The 23,551-nt window shown below is 35.7% G+C and overlaps 1 protein-coding gene across 5 annotated transcripts in view; it reads left to right on the top strand.

The window, feature by feature from the left end:
- The window catches only part of Akt3 (AKT serine/threonine kinase 3), a 226,339-nt gene that overhangs the window by 103,838 nt on the left and 98,950 nt on the right, over positions 1–23,551 (top strand). For all 5 annotated transcript variants that reach the window (XM_050142952.1, XM_050142949.1, XM_050142951.1 and 2 more), the window contains one exon: positions 2,276–2,401. In XM_050142952.1, coding sequence (XP_049998909.1) covers positions 2,276–2,401 — 126 coding nt within the window. The remainder of the gene's footprint in view (positions 1–2,275; positions 2,402–23,551) is intronic.

The raw sequence follows: 23,551 nt of genomic DNA, 5'->3' as shown, positions 1-23,551 counted from the left end.
TTTTTTCGAGACAGGGTTTTGCTGTGGCTTTGGAGCCTGTCCTGGAACTAGAGACCAGGCTGGTCTCGAACTCACAGAGATCCGCCTGCCTCTGCCTCCTGAGTGCTGGGATTAAAGGCGTGCACCACCATCGCCCGGCTCTGATAATCATTCTTAATGGAATGATTTACTATTCTTCTAATTATAAAACATATCCCTTAGATTTAAATAATACATTTTTATAAGGACAAAAATTTCATTTTTAATAGTTGCATTTTTATGTAGTCCTTTGAAATTACAAAGTATTATAATACTTCATTGCTTTGTGAAGAATACAAAATAAAATTATTAGGATTGTTTTAAAGACATCTACAAAGTATGATAATGATAAGTTCAATAAGAAACCTGTTTCTTCTCCCTGAGTGACATGAACAGGCTTCCACTTATAGCTTATTTGACACCTTCGCATAAAAATGCAACAGGCAGTTTTAAAGAGTGCAGATGTTGTGCTATACTTAACATAATGTGCTTTCCTATATAATATTTGACTTTAAGATAATTAAGCTATTATCATATAATGCTGCACTGTACAATATTTTTTGTTTTGGGGATAACATTTACTTATGAATTATACTGTAGAAAGAAATCTCCTTTTTCTTCTAGGAAGCTCACGTGTTTATATTTAATTTGTATCTATCAACAAATAACTAAATGTTTAATATGATGTGAACCATGAAATTAAACAGATATTTATGCTAATGGTAACAGTAAACCCCTTTTTATCTGATGTTAAAAATGAAACCCATGAAGATTTCTATTTTAGAGTACTGGTGGAGATAATTTATGGAAAGATTTAAGTTTTGTCTTTACTGAAAGGTGCCAGATTCTTTTGTGTGTTGTGTAACAAAATTTATTAGGATTGTATGTGTGTATGTGCATGCATGTGCATATGCACACATGCATACATGTATGCTTTCAAAAGTATGAAAGGTGGCATCTATGTTTGCAGGTGAACACATATTTGTGAGCATGTGAGTTTGGAGGCTAACGGCTAAAGTCAGCTGCCTCCTCCTATTACTCTCTGCCTTATATACTGAGGCAGGGTTTCTCACTTGAACCCAGAACGTGCCGATTCTGCTAGTCTAGCCATATTGTTCCAGGGATCTCCTGCCTCTACCTCGCACATGCTGGGATCACAGCCTGAAATTTCTATAGGTTCTGGGGATCTAAACTCTTGTGGACAGGCTTGCACAGCAAGTGCCTTTGCCTGCTGAGCCATCTCCTAAGCTCCTAGAAATTCTTAAAATATCATTTATGTTTATCAGTTCATAAAAATTGTTCATAAAGAGCAGGGGGGGAGGCTAAAGCTAGAGGATTGCTGAGCTTAGTTCAAGCCAAGCCTGGACGGTATAAGAAAATCCCATCAATAAAGGAAAAAAGTTGTGAAAGCTCTGAGACTTCTGTTTGCCTTTCTGCTATTTTATCTTTGTCTTCAAGAAGTAATATGATTTGAACTAATGCTGTAGTTAGATACTGTATATGGCATAGTTCTCGTTCTCTCTCTGTCTCTCTCTGTCCCCCCCCCTTTTGGTTAGTAACAGTATTTCATGGCTAGAGATAACTATTCTGTTTAAAAGCATGCACTACTCTTGAGAGGATTGCAGTTTGGTTTCCAACACTCCTGTCAATATGTGCTAAACTACCTGTTTCCAGCTCCATGGGATTTGACACCCTATTCTGGACCCTGGGGGTATCTGCAGTCACTATATATATATATGCGCCCCACATATGGATTAAAATAATAAAAAGAGATATTAAAAATATTTATATACCTGTCACTAGTTTGAAAGACTTTTGTTGATAATATATACTTATTAATGTTTTATGATTAAGTGAATATACCTAAATAAGTACATTGCTGATTATGAATCAGTTAGCAATGATTCTATTTAGTGACAAAATCTAATACTTAATCTATGACAAGAAATATTTTAAGAGTTTCTATATTATGTCAGCTGTCTGATAAAGTAAAAAAAAAGAACAAAATGTGTCTTCAGGTGAATGATTTTCTGAAGGAAAAATGGTGCAGATGAGTAATCAAAGTATTAAATTATTAAAAACAACTGTTTTGGTTTTTACTGAATCTTAATTATAGAGTTTCTTTTGTAAGTCAAGTTAAAAAAATTGCCTCACTAAAATTTTGAAAGCCACTGTTCAGGACATTTTATATCATAATTTACTTGTTACACAAAAGTGACTTCATTTTTTGGCATTAATGTATGCTTTCTTCATGTAGGAGAATATATAAAAAATTGGAGGCCAAGATATTTCCTTTTGAAGACAGATGGTTCATTCATAGGCTATAAAGAGAAACCTCAAGATGTGGACTTACCTTATCCCCTCAACAACTTTTCTGTAGCAAGTAAGTATATAACAATTGTTAATTCATCTTGGGTTCATTTATTTGCATGGCTTTATGTGTCATATGTGTTAATGTATCTGAAAAACCAGTACAAAAGTTTAGGTTTACATTTAAATCCAAAGAAATTATAAACTCTGCAAGAATTTTCAGCTCTTTAAGATAGAGACTTCAATCTTATGCAGTGAAATATAGTTTTATTATTTTATATTTAGAGTTTGAATGTGAAAAATATAATTGCCCAACTATGTGTCTTATGTTTTTCATTATAAAATAAACATAAGGAACTGTAAAATTGGGCCTAATATCTTATGTTATTTACTACATTTCCTCCAGAATTCCGTTGCAATGTTTGGTTGGTTGGTTGATTGATTATATAAATGTTTTCTATTAGAAATCATTTTCTAAAATTATTTTATATTTTTAGTTATAGTTGTATTTTTTATTAATAGTTAACAAAATGACTGTGATAATATTACATTGATTATTTTTATACTTATTTTTATGTTATGACCAAGCTCTTAAATGGCTTATACTTACTGATCCAATAAAAGGATCTTGCTGTGCTAATTTAGATAGAGCATTTTTTAAGTTCAAATTTGAGTATGTAAGAACTAGGCAGAGATAAAAATTTTAACTAGACAATCTCCTGTACTCTGTTTTAATTGGATTTTATCTGTTAGATATAGTTGAAAAAAATTGGAGGTAAAACTGAAGTTTATAAACATAATTATAAATCTTATAAAGAAAATCTTATAAAACATTTAAGTATTACAAAACTAATTTTAACTTATAGGAACTTCAACTTTATTTTCAGTTTTTAAAATAAACCTAAAAGAGTATGGAATTACAAATAATTGTAGAATACTAACTTTATTATTCCAGGTTTTTTATCTAAAAGTTTTTTATATGCAACATGTTTTGGTCATGCCCGTTACCCTCTTGGATATGTCTCCCAGATCCTTCCTGAGAACTAATTTGAAATCCTCTTCATTCATGTCAGGAAATTTTCTTGTGGATTTTTTTTTTTAGTTTTGAAATGAAAGCTCCCTGTCATTATATAAATTATACATACACATTTTTTTGTATGTGCTTGTTCATGTGTGTATTAAGGAAAACAGCCTTTTCAGCATCAAAACATGTTCATTATATATTAATTGCTCTACTAAGAAAGAAATTATTTTAAATCATTTTGACAATTGGAACAGTATCTTTTGAGTTTTTAAGTTGTTTTAAGATATGTATTTTCAGTCTAAAGGTATTTTGGTTGAACAGTTGTTTATTAAGGTGATAGAAATTAATCTTTTAAGCAGTTTCCATGTACTGCCTAAATAGTTTGTTTATTTTACGAGCAGTTCTATTGGTTTGTCTGAAATAATTTCTGAAAGTGCAGAAAAATCTTTCTCTGCTGATCAAAATGCAGCATTCTTTGACCTTATGAAATTTCACACCCCAACAAGTTTTAAAGACATACTGTATGTCACAGTCTGCCAACATCTGCTCTCACACTTCCACTGGCAGAGGCTGAAATGAATGTGTACTGTGGAAAGAGATCCTATTTAGTGACTGACAGCTTTTCTACAGAATAAATAGCGGTTGACATCTGTAATTTTTACTTGCACAACCAAATACTTGTTGGTACTTGACTTTCACAGGTAAAGTTGTAGTTGAACCCCAAATTTTCAGGATTATTACCTTAGATCTTACTATGACTCCATCATTTAATTTTTTTAATTTGTAAGGCTTTATGGTAACCTTAAATTATATACATAATTAAGGGAATAATACCTTAATTGAAAGGACATGAATGAAAGAAAAGGTCCTAATTTCAACTTTGGCACATGCCCCGAGTGTGTTTAGAAGCAGATCTTTTTTTTATTTTTTGCATTCAAAAGTATTTATTTTATTTTTATTTAAAAATTTTCTGCCTCCTCCCCGCTTCCCATTTCCCTCTCCCTCCCCCCACTCCTTCCCCCCTGCCCCCACTCCTTCCCCCCTCTCTCTCCAGTCATTTTTTTAAACTCTGATCATAACACTTCAGTCATCAGCATCCTGGACTTTGTAAGGTAGAGTTTGAGCAGGCCCATGAAGATTAAGTAAATAAAAACTAATTCAAACAAAGGAGGAGGTATTAAAGGCAGAGAGTGACAATTTTTTTTTTTGAGACATTGTTCAGGAAAAAACCCTGCACACCCTATTTTCTTTGGCTGATAGTTCTTTACTTGCCTTGGCCTACATTGCAGTATTGTTCTCAAAGAGGCTGGAGAGATGGCTCAACAGTTAATAGTACTTGTTGACTATGGCTCACAGCCATCTGAAACTCTGATTCCAGGGGATCTGACACCCCTGGCCTCCATGAGCACCTTTATGCATGGGGAACACATTCGGATAAGCAGGCAGACACATATGAACATAAATAAAAATAAATTTTCAAATTTAAAAGAATTTGACTAGTTTAGTATTTCTCAGATATATTAGAAATACTATATTTTCCGTTGATAACTACAATTGGAGTCCCCTATTCTTTTACTAATTAAAAAATGTTCCTTCATGAGCTGGCTTGGGAGATGGGTCAGTTGATTTATCGGCTTTCTGTGCTGAAATGAGTGCCTGAGTTTGAAATGAGGGCCCAGCCACCCTCTAAAACAGGTGCAGCAGAGCATGCCTTTATTCTAAGTCTTCAGTGGCAGGGACAAGCTGCTTCATGGAGCTCATGGCTTGGTCAACCAGCCTAATCAGTGCACTCCAGGTTTAGTGGTGGATTACCTCAAAAGTAGTCTGGCCGTCACATATATGTGCACACACAAGTGCTAATATGTACATATATTTTTATGTATATGTACATATATATGTGGACTTAAGTATAGTTTCACAGAAACAGGCTTTTTACTCATTTGAAAAAAATTTTTAAAAAAACTTGAAAGATTTATTTATTTTTTCTCTCCAATCTTATATTTGGTTTTCGTCCCTTCTTCATAACATTGCCCAGGTTAGGGGTATATCTCAGTAGTAGAGTACATGTTTAGCATACATAAGACCCTGAGTTTGAGCCTGGTGTTGGTTATGTACACCTTTCACCCTAGCGCCTCGGAGGCAGAGGCAGGTGGATCTCTGAATTAGAGGCCAGCCTGGTCTACAAAGTAAGATTCAGGACAGCTAGAACTGTAACAAAGAGACATCCTCTCTTGAAAAACAAATAAATGAACAAACAAAAAGACTGGGTTTAGTTCCCAAGTATATGAAAAAAAAATTCTCAAAATCCTTCTATTCTCGGTGATTCCATTTTTTTCTTTAAGGATTTCTTTTTATGCACATGAGTACTCTATCTGCATGTACATCTGCATGCCAGAAGAAGGCATCAGATCACTCTAGGCAACTGTGAGCCACTATTGTGTTGATGGGAATTGAACTCAGGAAGAACAGCCAGTGCTTTTAACGACTGAGTCATCTCTCCATCCCCTAGTTCTACTTCTTAACTGCTGTATCTGACTTCTTCTCTTATCTATTTCATCGAAACCACTTTTACTGATTTCTTCAGTGGTTACCTCATTTCTAACGGGGAGGAGAGTAAACATTTTTTCTTCCTATATTGAGTTCATGGCTAAGGACTCTATAAACTCTATAAAAGAAAAGCATACACATACATTTTTTTCAGCATTGATATTTGTCTAGACTTTAGAAACTAAGATTCAAAGAAGACTTGTATGTTTTTGTGTTTTGGGTTCCCCACTAAAGTTTCACTGTATAGCCCTGATTGGCCTGGAACTTTCTATGTAGGCTAGGCTGACTTCATACTGACAGAGATCTTCTTCCCTAGGCATCCCCAGCGATGGAATTCAAGGCATGTGGATTAATGAAGAGGTAGATAATCATGGGGAAATATGACTGAGAATATGGATTATAATAATGGTAATAGGTTGGGGAGACCTGAGCAAGGCCTGTGTGTTGAGAACTGCGTAGATGAGGATATTTCCCTAGGAATAGGAATGGTACTTGTTAGAGGAGGAGCTAAGACCTGCTGCACAGGAGACTCAGCAAGTCTTTACTAGGTTAATGACTTGTTCAGGGGAAATGGGATGGGCATGAGAACATGGAACGTGACTTTCTTGCTTTACTTTTTCCTTAAATACCGAGGTAAAAAACCCTCATTAAGCTTAAACTTAATTTTCAGTTTTAATTTGTTTTCTGGATTGGCATAGAGACTACATTTTATCTGCTGACCAAGATTTGAGATTGTCTTTTACTCTGTGTTGTGTGGTTTCTCTGTGTCCTTGTGTTTTCCTTTGCATTGTGGATAATTTGTGTACAGTAAAGTATATAGTATTTAAGAAACCTCTGGCTCAGGACTTGATCACATTTTTCCTGAACTTGTAGTTACAAACTGTCCACCTTATTCCCACTTTTTCATGTATTCAGACCAAGCTGCTCTCCTGAGAATTATGTTGTCACATTTCACTTAATTTCACTATTAAGTTATTGCCACCATAGATGTTTTATAGCCTTTACTTGTCCTAGACTGTTCTCAAGATGGTTCTTATTTTTCCCCTAGTTATTCAGTGTTTCAGTTCTGCCTCTGCTGGAGCAGAAACCTGGATCTGTTCCCCTTCTTTTCTTTTCCTTCATATCTTTACCACACTCTCAGTTCATATCTAGTTCTGCTTATTTTATTCTTATATTTGAATCTACATAGTAAGTATGTAGGTATTTGAACATACTAGATTCAAATATGTAGGTTCAAACATAAGAATTGTAATGATTTTCCCGGAAAGAATCACTCTCTTACTCTCCGATGCAGATTCTTACTAGCTTCTCTGCCTCTAGTTTGTGCCATTCCTATTCTTCCTTCACTCGTCTGTCAAAATGATCTTTCTAAAATTACATCCTAACTATGCCATCCATCCCCCCACAAAAACCCTGCTTTGGATCTCCATTGCCTACTGGATGACATCCAGCTCCCTTAATGTATCATACCAGGATCTTTTCAATCTGGCCTCTTCTTTCAGCTCCTCCTTCATGTCTCTCTGTCTGCAGTTCTGCTCAACACTGCTGAGCTGCTTACAACTCCCTTGGGACTTTGCTGCTCCTCTACTCCTTCGCTTGTCTTCTGACTGGAATGGCCTTAACTTCTATTTGGCTGTGCAATTTTCTTTTGTTCTTTAATTCATATTTAAATTTCTTTTTTTTCTGTTTTTTTGAGACAGGGTTTCTCTGTGGTTTTGGAGCCTGTCCTGGAACTAGCTCTTGTAGACCAGGCTGGTCTCGAACTCACAGAGATCCACCTGCCTCTGCCTCCCAAGTGCTGGGATTAAAGGCGTGCGCCACCACCGCCTGGCCATATTTATATTTCTTTGCTCATTCATTCCTTCAAAATTATTCCCTTGCCTTTCTCAAACAGGTGTGTGTGTGTGTGTGTGTGTGTGTGTGATCTTTTTGGTTATCTATTTCATGAATATGTCCCACCTTACTGATCTGAGTTATTTTAGGTGAAGCAGTTTAATCTTATCTCCTAGTGTCTATATATTATGATTTTAATAGTTATTCTTGATGATCTGAGAACATATTGTGTTAATTTCTTCTTTTTATATAAAAAATGAAATCTTTGAAATCAGTTTTGTTTAATGTTATCTTAGTAGGTAATGCTTTTTAAATATCAAGATTAAAACTATGTAGTCTAGGCTGAAGAGATGGCTCAGTAGTTAAGAGTGTATAATATTGACTTGAGTTCAACTCAAAGCCCTTATATCAGGTAACTCCAGCTTCAGGGAAACTGACACCTCTGGCCTCCATAAGTACCAGCCTCACTGGTACAGAACCAGTCTCTCATATATATTTAAAAATAAAAAAAATAAAATGAACCTCTATTGTTTAAATGTCTTCATAATAGAATATTATGTTAGTTATTATGTACTTCTCACTATCATGCAGTGCCTAAAAAAGCAACTGAAGGCAGGAAGGTTTACTTTGGCTCATAACTTTTGAGGTTGTCCTCAGTGCAGGTTCACAGCGAGGCATGACTTTGTGGTGAAAGCATGTACCAGGGAAAAATGCTTTACCTTACGATCAGGGAGCAAAAAAGAGAAAGGACCAGGGTCCTATAATGGCCATCTTCAAGAATATGGTACCAATAACATAAGTTCCCAGGAGGCCCATTGTTTAAAGTTTCCGCCATTTCCCAAGGGCTCCATGCTAAGCACCAAGCATCCAATATGTGTCAAGGGAGCATATATAAGATCTACTAATAGCAGGAAGTTTTCATCTTCCCTTTTCATAGATTTAGAGTGATAATAAACAGTACTTAAATTGCTAAGTACCTGTTGGCATGCAGAATGGACATTCATGAAGTTCTAAAGGATGTGGATAACAACAATTGGCTTTTATTCTAAGCTGAGTGTATTAAATAAAATATGGACTGTGAATGAGGCATCTTCTAAATGCAGTGAAGGAGAGATGAAATGTATATATTTTTAAAACAGTACAATCTACAACTTGACTTATTTCTAATAATCATAAATTGAGGTTATCTGAGGTCATCATTGAGAAAATATACATATTGGGTTTAAAAATACTGCTAAAATAAACATTGCCACAAGTACATAAAGAAAAGTAGCTTTTCTGTTTAGTAGTCATGGTCCCTGATATTTTACAGCTATTATCTTTTTTACTGAATTCAAAGATTATTAAACTACAAAGTAGAAATAATTCCTTTATGGAAGACTGAGTGAGTAACTACCTAGATGTTCTTAGGTTCATCCATTTTCTTTCCCATGTTTTCTTCTTACTCTACATGGTATGAAGCAGGTATACCAGCAATTGTCCCCAAGAAGCACCTCTAAGAACTCTTGCCTTCTTATGTGTTTCACATGTTGGTCCATCCTGAAAAAGTCTCTTATCCAAAACTTTTCTTTAATATCTTATATAAAAAGGGACATCTATATTTCTAGACCATTTTTAAAAGATGAATGTTCTCTGTCTAACCTATATTTTCCTTGTTTTTAAAGAGGAAAATTATGGGTCTTAAAACCATCGAAAAAATCTTTTATGCCTGAATAAACATTAAATATAGCTATCAGATATGGAGAAAATTCAGTTCTTAGTTCTAATTAAGATATATGGGGAGAGAGATTTATGACTTAGCAACAACCCAGTATCTCTAGAAAGCCATAAGCTGCATATATAGATATGGATTATGAGAGTTCAGAATAATTCAGTTTTAAAGGTTTGTTGATCATTTTACTTGATGCCTACAGAATTATATCATAAAGTTTTATATGTAGGAATTTGACATAGAGACTGGATATCATATTAACATTTCACATATAGTAGGGGAAGAAAAAAATAGGTTTAGTTGCCAAAATTAATTTTTCTTTCTTTTCAAAATTGATTTTCGTAGAAAATAAATGTTCTAGACTTGTAAAAAAGCAACATGTATTATCTATAGTTATGTCAGAGTTTACTTTTGAGCTGTTAACAAGAGCTCTCAATGATAGGGTTTGGAAGAAGAAAGGTATTATTAATTCCATAATCATTTTAAGTCAGAAATTAATACCTTGCTTGAGCATCTGGTTATATTGTGTGGTTGCAGCGGTCGGATTAATAAATCACCAGTAATAGATATTTGAACAAGTTTAATAACAAAACCAGACTCACGAAACCAAGGTTCCAGCGGAGTAGCCAGCGGAGACAGGAGAGGAAGGGAAGGGGCGCGCAGCTTTTGCCCGCCCAATATATCAGTAAACAAACGCCTGAGGGCAGCCCGCCCCCAAGGGGAGGGCTTATCCCTACATCTCCCTCCTTTTGTCTAAATAAGACAGAACTAACCTAAATACAACTATAAACAATAATAATAAATAATAGATATAACAAACAATATTGAGAACAAAAGTTTTACCAGACATTCTATCTCAAGGAGTCTAAATAATGTAGAGAGTAATTACAATTATATAATCTTCAACTCCGTCAAAGATCCGAGAAGGGAATAAATATTACTTAACAAATGAGCGATATCCAAAGCGTGCCATAAATGACAGAGACAACAGACTACCTGGGCAATCACCCAAATTCTCGTTCGCAATGTTGAGTCAACCAACTTTGGCTAAGGCCTAGCATGACTGACATACCATTATCAAATGCAAGGAATTTTCTTAGAATTATCCTACCCTGTCTTGGCAAGATAAGAAAATCCTGTTTCATATCTTTGTCAGTAGATGAGGTATGGGCTTTTCTTAACCCAAAGGCCAATTCTGCCAAGAAGACAAACTCCCAGTGGAGTGTCTTTGGTGCTCAACGTTCTCTCGGGAGTAGAGTGGTGTCGCCAGGAGTAATTGTGTCTCGGCACAGAATACTAGGTTAGCTTAAAGGCCATTTTCTACAGCTCTTTAAAGAGGCTGAAGATTATACTATCTATACTAAATATAATCTCTATGTATCTAGAATACCTTATTAACCTAAAAATAAACATGAACAACATAAAATTCTCAATACCTATCTAACTTGAAGACTAAAAAAAAAAAATAAACAACTGTGCAATACATGAAGACAATGATCTTCATCTGTAAACAATGTCATTACATATCAAATGTAAACAATGTTATTACATAAATAGTATCAGAGGTAGAAATGTACATTGTGATATGGTAGATGTATCAATACAATATAAGTATACTCTTATACAAAAATAGAGGTAGGAACACTCACATTCAATATTCAATATGTCAATATACAGGAAACAGTACCAATACAATTTTCTAAAAACAGTAACTCACAAATACCTATCATCCCATCAAACCAGTTAATCCCCCCTTTTTTTTTTTTTAACATACCCCTAACTCCATAAAACATCTCCCCATCCCCTCAACCCCAAACCAACCACTAAAAGATGTCCCTAACCCTGAGGGCAAACTCTGTTGGGGGAGGGGACGCCGTCCTCTAAGATTGCTTCAAGCTGACATGGGGGCGATGTTCTCCTTAGGGGCTCCTGTGAAAGCAAATGATGGTAAAATTCCCAAATCCCGCTCCAGACAGACGCAGGTTAAGATCCTCTCTGGTAAGCCAACTCATGGGCTACACAGAATATTAGAAATGGGTTAGAACAATATGTAAGAGCTAGCCAATAAGAAACTGGACCTAGCCGGGCCAGACAGTGTTTGAAAGAATACGGTTTCCGTGTAATTATTTCCGGGCATAACCTAGCCATGCGGGCGGCGGGGTGCTGGGGACGCAGCCCCGCCGTCCCTATTTCAACATGTGGTGATAGGTGTGCATCTTCAAACAAACAAACAAACAAACAAAAAACCACTGTCAGTCAGTGCTTTATGTTACCAGCCACCTCAGGTTTTTTTTTAATTCTCCCTGGATTGTGTTAATAGTCTCCTTATTGCTTTCTTATGTTCAGATATTCTCATCTCTGCAGCACTTGGAGGCAATGCATAGGATATGTCAGGAACAACGTTGTGCAAATACTATTCCTTTTCTCAGAAAAAAATCTTAAAGAGTTGCTCCATTTTTTACGTGGGGAAGCTGAATTATTACTATTTTTACTTATCTATAAAGAGTTATAAAAATAATCATATTAATGTTTATATACCTTATATCTTTTCAACATTTCTATATATGCCTTAATATACCATAATTTTTGTTGTGGTAGTGGTGGAGATCAAATCCAGTCCCTAACACATATTTGGAAACTCTTTTCTCGAGGTACACCCTCTCTGAATATTTAATATGTAAATTGCCCCAGTCTGTTGAGTTCAGTTCTATGAACATTTATTAATGGTTTTCTTTGAATGACTTCTTAGAGTATTTTATATACTTAATCCTTTGAAGATTAGGTGTGTTTTTATTATTAATTGTGAGGAAACTTAGATAAATGGGAATGAAGTCTAGTAGTAGTTATATCTCACTATAAGAAATAGATACCTTATTTAAAAATAAACCAGAAAGTAATAGTGTAAATGTAGTCAAATGACTTCTGAGGGATGAAGTTTCTGCAGGCTGAGGAGTGCCCACACGACAAGTGTTGCCCTTGTGTAGTCAGAAGTTGCCTTTTTCTTTTCACAGTCTTTCAGTATCTTTCTAATTTTTTTTAAACGTTGCTTACTATATATTGGGAAGAAATTAAAATTAAGTTGTTTTTAAATTGAATTACTATTGCTTTAGAAAGGGAGAGAATGTTGTAGCTATGGTTTTAAGGAAAGCAGGCCAGGACTGGTAAGCCACATCCTCTTACAGTCTGTGACACCATGATGGGAGCCGACCCCAGCAGAAGAAGCCTCTGCTCCTACTCTTCTCTTTCTGCCACAGGTTTTCCAAGGTTAATCATCTCTTACCTGTCTATAAGAGATGGTCTGTCTATAATTGTTACTAAATTCTGTTTATGTTCTTCTGACTCTTTCCTTGTTTGCTATTGTGTTCCTAAATTACAGTTTACTCAGATTTGAAACTGCTTATCATGTGTGTTAACTTAATACGTGTATTTAGACTATAGGAACAGAGCTGGTAGAGTGGAAATACCAATATATGAGATTTATTAGAGTGCCTTATAGGCTCTGATTCAGGTAGTTGAACAGTGACTGTCTCTTGATGGCAATTGTTTAGACCATGAGACTGATAACTGAGTATTTCCAGTCTGGTGCTGGAGTCCCAGGGAAGTCCTGGAGTGCTGCTGGCTTTCTGTGTTGGGTTCCTGGAGAAGTAGTTTCTAATAACCAGTGAAGGAATACCTCAGCAACAAGATAGATAAACTTGCTAGTAAGAGTGAAGGCAAGGAAGCAAAAGGCAAAAGCTTCCATCTTTCATGGTCTTTTATGTGGGCTGCTACTAAAAGTTGTGGCCCAGATTTAGGGTGGTCCTTCCCACCTTTTAAATAATCCAGTCAGGAAAAATCCCTCACAAGTGTGTCTAGCTGTCTAACTGCTTGGGTTTTAATTAATTTCAGATATAGTCAAGTTGAAAACCAAGATTAGCCATCATAATGTTTACAAATTTTAGAAAACTTAAGTTCTAATGAATATTTAGAAAGCTTTTTGGGGAGTGTCATGTTAACATTGTACCGAGTACTCAGAGAAATAAAGAAGGAAGGAGATAAACTTAAAAAATGTTATTATATGCCACACCGTTTCAGATAATGTTATCTCGTTTAAGCCTTACTTTATAGGTAAATATTGTGTTTCCTATTTTGAAAAGGTTCAGAAAAATATGGCATGCTTATTTCATAGTAGTTGGAACCAGAAGTTAAATGCATGACAAACAAAATGTGAACTTTGAATTCCATGTTAGCTTCAGTACTCCACAGAGAGCAGGACATAGTCAGCAGACCTGAAGAATTTGTAACATAAAAGCAAAAATGCCCTGTGACACTTGAGATTAGTGCTTAAAATGTTTCGTGATTAAAATATGGAGTTGGAGTAGATTTTACAATTATAATATAAAGTTTAGGCGATTCATTAGAAATTGGACTATCAGAAAAAATCTCTTTGGAGATTGTTTAGAGAAATAGTAACATTTTAAAGGACAGATTGGCTTCTAGGTAACAGTACTAATCTAATTAAAAAATCATTTCTCAGAAACTTGGCCTGAGTAACTTCCCTCTTGAATTAAGTGGGTATGGAATCCTCAGGAATGAATCAGAGCTTCATGGTATGTCCTTTTCCTGTCCCTGTATAGTGTGAAAAATATGGAGGGAAAGGGTTTCTTTCTTAAGGTACAGTTGCCGTGATGAAACATCATGACCAAAGCATCTTGGGGAGGAAATGGTTTATTTCACTCACAGTTCCATATACCAGTTCATCATCAAAAGCAGTGAGGGCAGAAACTCAAGCAGAATAGGAACCTGGAGTCAGGAGCTGATGCAGAGGCCATGGAGGGATACTGCATACTGGCTTTCTCCTCATGGTTTTCTCAGCCTGCTTTGTTATAGGCCCCAGGACTACCTGTCCCTTTCTGGGGATGTCACCACCCACAATGGGCTTGGCCCTCTCACATCAACCACTATTTCAGAAAATGCTCTACAAGCTTGCCTACATACCAGTCTTATGGAGGCATTTCTCACTTGGGGTTCCCTCCTCTTAGGTGACTCAAGTTGACATACAGTTAACCATCACAGCCGGGAGGTGGTGGCACTTGCCTTTAATCCCAGCACTCAGGAGGCAGAGGTTGGAGGATCTCTGTAAATTCAAGGCTAGCCTGGTCTACAAGAGCTAGTTCCAGGACAGGCTCCAAAGCTACAGAGAAACTCTGTCTCAAAAAACAAAACAAAACAAAAAAATCAACCACCTCAGAGGTATACCGGAAAGAAACATGCCACTTGAATTAGTTAATAATTACCCACTCCAGGTATTTGTCTTCTTAAAGTCAGAGTTAGGAATTCTGTTAGCTTACCTGGTGTTTCATGTACAGTTTCTCTAGTATCATTGCTATTTCTTGTCTTGTTTAGTAACTTATAAAATAAATGTATTGACACAGATAAATATTGCATTTCAAGTCTCATCTTAAGGGTAATATTTTTAAATTAAAAATGCTCTTAACTATAATTTTTAGTTTGCAAACGATAGGTATCTCTTGAAATATTTCATTCATGTGGGAATGGTATAGTAATGTGGGTAGAGAGAAGAAGGATGGTTGGGTTGAGCACTATCTAATCAAGGTGTATGTAATAAGTCACACATGGTGAACTTACTGTAGAGTTTGTTTTGCCTTGAATTGCTTATTGATAGGTCAGTATATTTTAGTTATTCGGGCCAGAATTTATTAAATATATAGACCATGAGATACAAAGCCAACTGATGCAGAGTTAAGGATCCTTGTATTGTTATCTTTTATTATTGCTGATCCTTGTATTTTCTTCTTTGATATCCTTTCATATTTGAATGGTAGACCAATTCTGCCTGGTGCTTTCCAAATGCGATCAGTTATGACCTGATAAACTATGTACAAGATGTTTGCTTGAGTATATATTTTTTTATCTGATTTAGTCCTTGACTTTCTTTTTAGCAAATCATTTTTTGCAACTTAAAGCTTGAATTTTTAGAAAGTAGAGATTGCGTGTAGTTTAAATACAATAATTAGAATTGTGCCTATCATAATTGGTGCTTTAATCACATCTTAAAATTAAATAGGAAATTTCCTATCAGTAAGGAAAGAATTGACAGTAAAAAAACCTACTGTGAATTACGTATTTGACTTTTTGTAAATATATTCACCATGAGAAGCATGGCTTAAACATTATTCCTTTTAAATAAAAATTAGGTAGTAAAGCTGCCTTATAGACATTAAACATGTTCTTACAGTCTCAAAGCAAGTAACTCTAAATCTTAGCTTGAATTCAATTTGATTATATATGAAGTTAAGATTCCTCAAGTAATAAGTAGCAAATACCCATGGAAAATGTGATCTTCCAGGTCTGATATATGGTGTATCCACATAGACTCTTATATTCTCAGAGTATATTTTGAGTATGGTGAAACTATTTAGGGTAGATCAGGGTGAATGCAGATGTAGTGGTTATTTTGTTAAACAATGATTATTTTGTAAATAAAATATTATGGAATTTTGAGCAGATCACATAACTGTCCCAAATCAGAATTTTATCATATGTATAATAAAGAAGTTGGATCATCTTGAAAGTCCTTACTTTACAAAATTGTTGATTCCAAATTCTTAAATCATTATTCAAATGAGACTACTACTAATAATATATTACTGCTAATTAAGCACTTGCCTATTATGCATTGTACACATTCATTGTTGCTTTTTTTTTTTTAAAAAAAAAAAAACATGTCTGCAGTGTGGCAAAACTCGTGTCCGTGCTAGAACTGTGAACACACCCAGGGTGCTCAGGCTGTGGGCCAGCACTCACTATGTTCTCCTCCTTCCTGCAGCATGTCCACCTGCTTAGGGCTTCAGGGTCAAGGTTTTTCTAGTGGGAACTTAGAAGGGAAGGACTTACTGTGTCTCTTCACTAGTTTGTCAGTGTCGTAGATCAGATCTTGTCATTCTCATCTAGTATATAAAGATACATTTCAGAGTTTTAGGTTACTTCCATTTAAGGAAAGTGGAACAATGCAAAGGAATCACTAGTGCTTGCAGCCTTCAACATTGCTCTTTGAGTTACAACAGAAGTTATGGCATAGACATTAAGTTTCAGAGAAAAGACCCTCTGGATATTTTTGGTAAATTATATATATCACTTTTGCAAATTGAATTTGAGGCTCTTATATTTTGCCACTTCTCCAGAACTGTTAGTGCTATATCACTGCCTTACTCCCCCCTCCCGTGTCTTTGTTGATTTAAAACCATTTGTTATATTTCTTGTAATGTTAAATGAGGCCTAAGACCAGAGTGGAAGGAAGGGCCTTTCAACCTTAGTATTTAGAAATGATATAGAGGAGTTGTTTTGGGTTGGAAATAATACATAATCAAGCAGATGCTAATGAAAAAATGCAATGCAGAGGAAGAGAAAAGAGATTGGGGTGCTGTTTGGAAGTTCCATAGAGGAGAGTACATTACCCCTTTATTATAACAATGTTTCTGCACTATAATAAGGCCTTTCACTGCAAGTTCAGCCTTTTTCATTCATTTGTTTTGTGCACTGCTTCCTCTGTTGCTAATTGTCAGCACAATAGTCTTCCAACTATGAAGTCTCAGTGTCCTTTTAGACCAATTTGTCATTGTGTTTCTGTCTCACCCCCAACCCATGGACTCAGAATCTATTACCATGGTTGCATTTTTAGATTTTTTTTGTATGTTTTAAAATGGCAGTGCTTTTGAAACATGCCAGAATAGTTCATTGTAATTGAATCATCTAACTAGCAACAGTTACTGCTTCCAAAATGCATACTGATAGTTTCTATTTCTATAGGCTATTCTTATAGGATGGCTTAAAATACACATATAATATATTTAAAGCAATATTTCAGTCATTGTTCCTTTTAAAATTCATTGTAGTTTGTATTATTTACATATTTATTGTTTAACTTGTAAAGTTTTTGTGACTTTACAAAACTGTATATGTTCTTTCTCCATCAATAACTCCTTATTCTTATAGATAATTTTACTAAGGAATAAGCAAAATTGCCATAGACTGACAGAGTTGAACAAATTCTGTTATAAGATTCAAAAATAGATTAGTTGATAGAATTCCTTCCTAGAATTCACAAAGCCCAAAGTTCAGTCCTAACACCTTGATCTGATGGTGCAGGATTGTAATCTCAGCACTCATGGTAGAAAGCCAAGATGATTGAAGTTCAAGGTCATTTTCAGCTAAAAGGTATATTTGAGGCCAGCCTGGGGTACATGAGATCTTATCTTAAAGGGAAAAAAGATACTAAGCATAAAAAATTTTTGAAGCAGTAAATTGCATTTTTGTTATAAATGTCATCAAAATATATACTTAAAATGGTTGAAGTTGTAGATTACTTGTTAAAGTTACAGATTTTAAAGGGCCATGGCTAGTCTGTTGCAATAAATAAATAAATACAAAAATATTGTGCCTAATTACTTACTATTCTATTACTTACTATTCTATTATATGAAAATTCTCTTAGTAAAATGTTGCATGTCAATTTTGTGTTTCAGTTATTGTTTCAAAAGTACTACAGTGTATTTTTACTAGAAATTTTATGTATGCAAAGAATGGTTATTCTAGAAAATTCTCAAGAGGTGTATTTATTTCATGAGAGGCAGGATGTGGTTGGTAGACAACATAAAAACATTGATGTTGAAATTGTTTACCAACAAAATGTGATTTGGGTTAATAGAGGTTCAAGATTTAAACACACAAATAATATCCCGTGTAATACCAAAGTAGTATTTTTAAGTGGTACAGTTTGGAAAGCAGGTCACAAAGTGAAAAATAACCTGCCAGAATAGAAAATAATGTTAGTAACCTGATCTTAAACTCATCATGTGTCATGTAATAAATAAAAAGAATTTATTTTATCACTCTTCTTTTATATGGAAAAAATAATGTTGTCTTAGGATAATAGGTAATTGGCTTAGGCAACAGTAACTAAAAACGTGGAGCAGGATGTAGGCAAGTTTGGGAGTCGGTTATTTGCCATTAATAAGTAAGTATGTTTATTATCACCAACTTAATTGCTAGTGTGCAGGGTGAGATCCAACTTTGAAAAGAATCCAGAGAGACTGATGTCTTTCTCCTTGGCTATTCCTTACCTGAGAAATAGTCAGTGCCATGAAGCAGGATTCTCCCAGGGAATATTCCTTATCCTGTTCTTGTGTCAGAGCCAAGAAATAAAAGACTTCCAACCTTTTCTTTCCCTCAGTATTGTTAGCAGGTGAAAATTATTCTTGATTTCTTCATAAGGAAAAAAAATCAGTAGAGAGAAACAAAGACCAGAAAAGGAATAGAAAGGACAGCAAGGTGGACTAGGTCTAGTCTCCTTGTTCTCAAAGACAGTTTCATAACACTGTGCTCTCTTCAGAAGATCATGAGATTTGGATTCTTATATTTCTGGGATACATCTTTTAACAGGTTCACACAAGCTAAACATTTTGAACAAGTTGTTTAACTAGTCAATCCTTATAGATTTGATCTTATATAAAATGGAGCTTAATAACCAGTGTTTAGTTTTGTGTTTTGAGGTAGAAACCCTCAGGAACCACTCAGAGTGATTCCTATGTGGCACATGATCATTCAGTGTTTATTCTGAGACTGTTCTCCACTGGGCACTGACTTTACCTATCTTCAGTATATTAAATGAATATCTTTTAAGGTGGAGTTGTAATTGGACATCATGTCTTTTTGTCTGAACAATAGTGGAAACATTAAACCAAAGGAAGTATATTAAATGAAAATATTATACTTATAAATTTAAAAATAAGCTTGCAGTTGGCATCATTTAATTATTCAATATAAACTATGCATATGTTTATAATAAATGGAATGTGTTATGTTCCTCTTACATTGACTATCAAAATCTTTTTTTTTTAAATTTTGAGTCCTTTGAGTGGAGGAAGGTAGTTGTAATTTGTAGCCCTGGCTGTCCTGGAACTCCATTTGTAGAACAAGCTAGCCTCAAACTTAGAGAAATCCATCTGCCTCTGCTTCCTGAGTAATAGAATTGAGGATTTATGCCATCATGCACAGGCTCTGTAGAATATGTTTGAAAGGATAAAGTTAGTATTTAAAAGATTAAAAGGTTGAAATAAAATCTAAACTTTTAAATATAATCTGAACAGATAATTTTTCAGAATTTGTTTTGGAGATTATATATATTGGTTTGGCATGTTACAGTCCTGTTAATTGGCTTTCAAGTTTGCAGAAAAATTAGAATTTCGAACAAACTTTGTCATCTGGGTTCAGAATGGTGTAAGTAAGCAGAGCGTTTGAAATTCAGCTTGAAGTTGGTTACTCCGCAGAAGCTTAACTAATGTAACTGCCTAATGTAAGAGTCAGTTTAACAAACAGCTGAAAATAATCTTCAAGTTGAGAGCAGATGCTCGCTCTTGAGATGGTAAGATGGAGAATAAGAAGGAAGATGCCCAGTGCTTTGCTCTGGGCTCCACATAGCTACAGAAGCAGCCATGTGCATGTTTCACATATACCATGCATACATGCAGGAATAATCTGAAAATTTAGTATTTTTGTGGCATTATAACATTCATTTTCTAGAGCTCTGGGTTGTGCTTATGATTTCCTTTTAGGCTTGGTTGATTATAGTTAAGATGACTTGTCTATAGGTTAGAGTAAGATATGGAGGTCATGTATTATTAGTTAGGATGACTTTTCAAGAGATTAGAGTAGAATATGGAGATCATGCATTATTAGTTTTTCAAAACCTATTGTGGTCTGTTATGTCCATCAGTTTTACATGAACATGGGAGACCTAACATTTGATAAATATTTATTCATAATATTTTCTCGATGTGTTTTTCTCATTCTTAATATACAGTGCCTTTCTTTTTATCTCTTTTGACTAATTTTACTGTGAAGTCCACTATCAGATACCTGAATAGCTCTAACAGCTTGTTTTCAGTTTCTGTTTACTCTTTGTCTTGATCTTTTGATCCCTTTTCCAATGGGATGTATATTTTGGAAACAACAGATAGGTAGATTTAGTTTTTCAATCCAGCCTGTCAAATGGTGTCTCTTCATTGGTGAACTGATATTACTTCATTTTAAAATTAATATTAAGAGAAGCTATTTTGGAGCCACAGTAATAAAAACAGGCTGGTATTGGCATAAAAACACATAGGTTGACCAGTGGAATCAAATCAAAGACCCGGATATTAGTCCACACACCGGATGGTATGAACACCTGATTTTTCACAAAGAAGCTAAAATTATACAATGGAAAAAAGAAAGCATTTTCAACAAACGGTGCTGGTATAACTGGTTATCAACATGTAGAAGAATGAAATTAGATCCATATCTATCCTTATGCATAAAACTCAAGCCCAAATGGATTAAAGACCTAAATATAAATTCAACCACACTGAACCTGATAGAAGAAAAAGTGGAACGTAGCCTTCAATGCATTTGCACAGGAGACCACTTCCTAAATATAATACCAGTAGCACAGACATTGAGAGGAACAAATAAATAAATGGAACTTTCTGAAACTGAGAAGCTTCAGAAAGCAAAGGACACAGTCAATAAGACCAAAAGGAACCTTAATAAATGAAAAAAGATCTTCACCAACAACATACCACATAGAGGACTGATCTCCAAAATATATAAAGAACTCGAGACACTAGACATCAATATACCAAATACTCCAATTAAAAAATGGGGTACAGATCTAAACAGAGAATTCTCAACAGAAGGCTCTCAAATGGCCAAAAGACACTTAAGGAAATGTTCAATATTCTTAGCCATCGGGGAAATGCAAATAAGAATGACTCTGAGATACCATCTTACACCAGTCAGAATGGCTAAGATCAAAAAACTCAAAGATAGCTTATGCTGGAGAGGATGCAGAGTAAGGGGAACACTCCTCCAGTGCTGGTGGGAGTACAAACTTTGGAAATCAGTGTGGCTGTTTCTCAGAAAATGAGAATCAACCTACCTAAAAGCCTCTCAACTTTATCAACTGATAAAGAAAATGTGGTACATTTACACAGTAGAGTACTAAATGGATAGAACTAGAAAAAAAAAAAAACTATCCTGAATGAGGTAACCCAGACTCAGAAACATGAGCATGGTATATACTCATTCATAAGTGGACTAGATGTACAGCAAAGGAGAACGAGCCTATAGTCCGCGACCCCAAAGAAGCTAAGTAACAAGGAGAACCTTAAGAGAAGCATATATAGATTTCCCTGGGAAGGGGAAATAGACAAGACCTGAGAAAATTGGGAGCGTTGTGGTGGGAACAGAAGGGATGGCGAAATGGGAGGAGGGGGTAAGAAAGGGATGGGGGATGAGAACTAGAGGGAATGGGATGATGGAGATGGGGGAAGAAAGAGAGCAAGGCAAGAGATAATCTTGACTGAGGGAGCAACTGTGGGTTAGTAAGAAACCTGGCACTAGAGAAATTCCCAGGAATCCACAAAGATGACCCCAACGAGATAAAACACTAAGCAATAGTGGAAAGGGTACCTGAACTGGCCTTGCCCTGTAGTCATACTGATGACTATCTTAAAGGTCATAGAACTTTCATCTAGCAACTGATGGAAGCAGAGGCAGAGAGCCACAGTGGAGCACTGGGCTGAACTCCCGAAGTCCTATCGAGGAGTGGGAGGAGTGAGAATATGAACAAGGAGATCAACAAATACCCACTGTAACAATTAACCTGAGCTAATGGGAGCTCACCAACTTTGGCCGGACAGGGAAGGAACCAACATAGGACCAAACAAGTCCCTCTGAATGTGGGTGACAGTTGTATGGCTAGAGCAAACTGTGGGGCCTTTGGCAGTGGGACCAGGATTTATCCCTGCTGCAAGTACTGGCTTTCTAGAACCCATTCTTTTTGGTGGAATACCTCGCTCAGCCTAGATATCGTAGGGAGGGCCTTGGTTTTTCCTCAGAGCAACGTGTGTTACCCTCTCTTTGGAGTGGATGGGGGTGGAATAGAGGGGAAGGTGGAAGGAATGGGAGGAGTGGGGACTAGGATTGGTATGTAAAATGACAAATGTAGTTTTTTTAAAATAAAATTAAAAAGATCATTATTATATTTTTTTGTTGCTGCTGCTATTGTTTGGCTAGTTGGACCATTGTTGTTTGCCCTTTTCTCTCCTGTTAGTATCAGGGTGTGTTGGTTTACCACACTGAACATGATGGACTCTTTTCTTAGGTTTCTTTTCATCATGTGTTCCGATCATGAAATTTGCTCTTTTCTATGCTCTTGTGACTGGACTGCCTTACTTTCTGTGTGTAGTGTTCCTTTAAATAAATATCTCCTGTAGTGCTGAATTGGTGGTCATAGACTGCTTTAGTTTGTGCTTGTCTTTAAATATCCATTTGTTTGGGTTCTCCTTCTTATTTAGCTTCTCTAGGATCACTAATTATAGGCTCAATGTTCTTTATTTATGGCTAGAAACCAAATATGAGTGAGTGAATCCCATGTTCCACTTTTTGGGTCTGGCTTACCTCACTCAGGATAGTGTTTTCTATTTCCATCCATTTGCATGCAAAATTCAAGAAGTCCTTGTTTTTTACTGCTGAGTAGTACTCTAATATGTATATATTCCATACTTCTTCATCCATTCTTCCATTGAAGGGCATCTAGGTTGTTTCCAGGTTCTGGCCATTACAAACAATGCTGCTATGAACACAGTTGAGCATATACTTTTGTTGTACGATAGGGCATCTCTTGGTATATTCCCAAGAGTGGTATTGCTGGGTCCAGGGGTAGGTTGATCCCGAATTTCCTGAGAAACCTCCACACTGCTTTTCAAAGTGGTTGCACAAGTTTGCATTCCCACCAGCAATGAATGAGTGTACCCCTTTCTCCACAACTTCTCCAGCAAAGGCTATCATTGGTGTTTTTTATTTTCACCATTCTGACAGGTGTAAGATGGCATCTTAAGAAAAACTTATAGGCTTCCTCCTGAATATTATTAACCTTCATCAGGCGATGAAAGGAGACAGAGACAGAGACCCACATTGGAGCACCAGACAGAAATCTCAAGGTCCAAATCAGGAGCAGAAGGAGAGAGACCATGAGCAAGGAACTCAGGACCGCGAGGGGTGCACCC

This window comes from Alexandromys fortis, unplaced genomic scaffold (genome assembly GCF_014885135.2).
Source record: "Alexandromys fortis isolate MF-2015 unplaced genomic scaffold, M_Fortis_MF-2015_v1.1 scaffold_51, whole genome shotgun sequence".
NCBI lineage: Eukaryota > Metazoa > Chordata > Mammalia > Rodentia > Cricetidae > Alexandromys > Alexandromys fortis.
The sequence above is the reverse complement of the archived record's forward strand: the minus strand, read 5'-3'. Positions and strand labels throughout refer to the sequence as shown.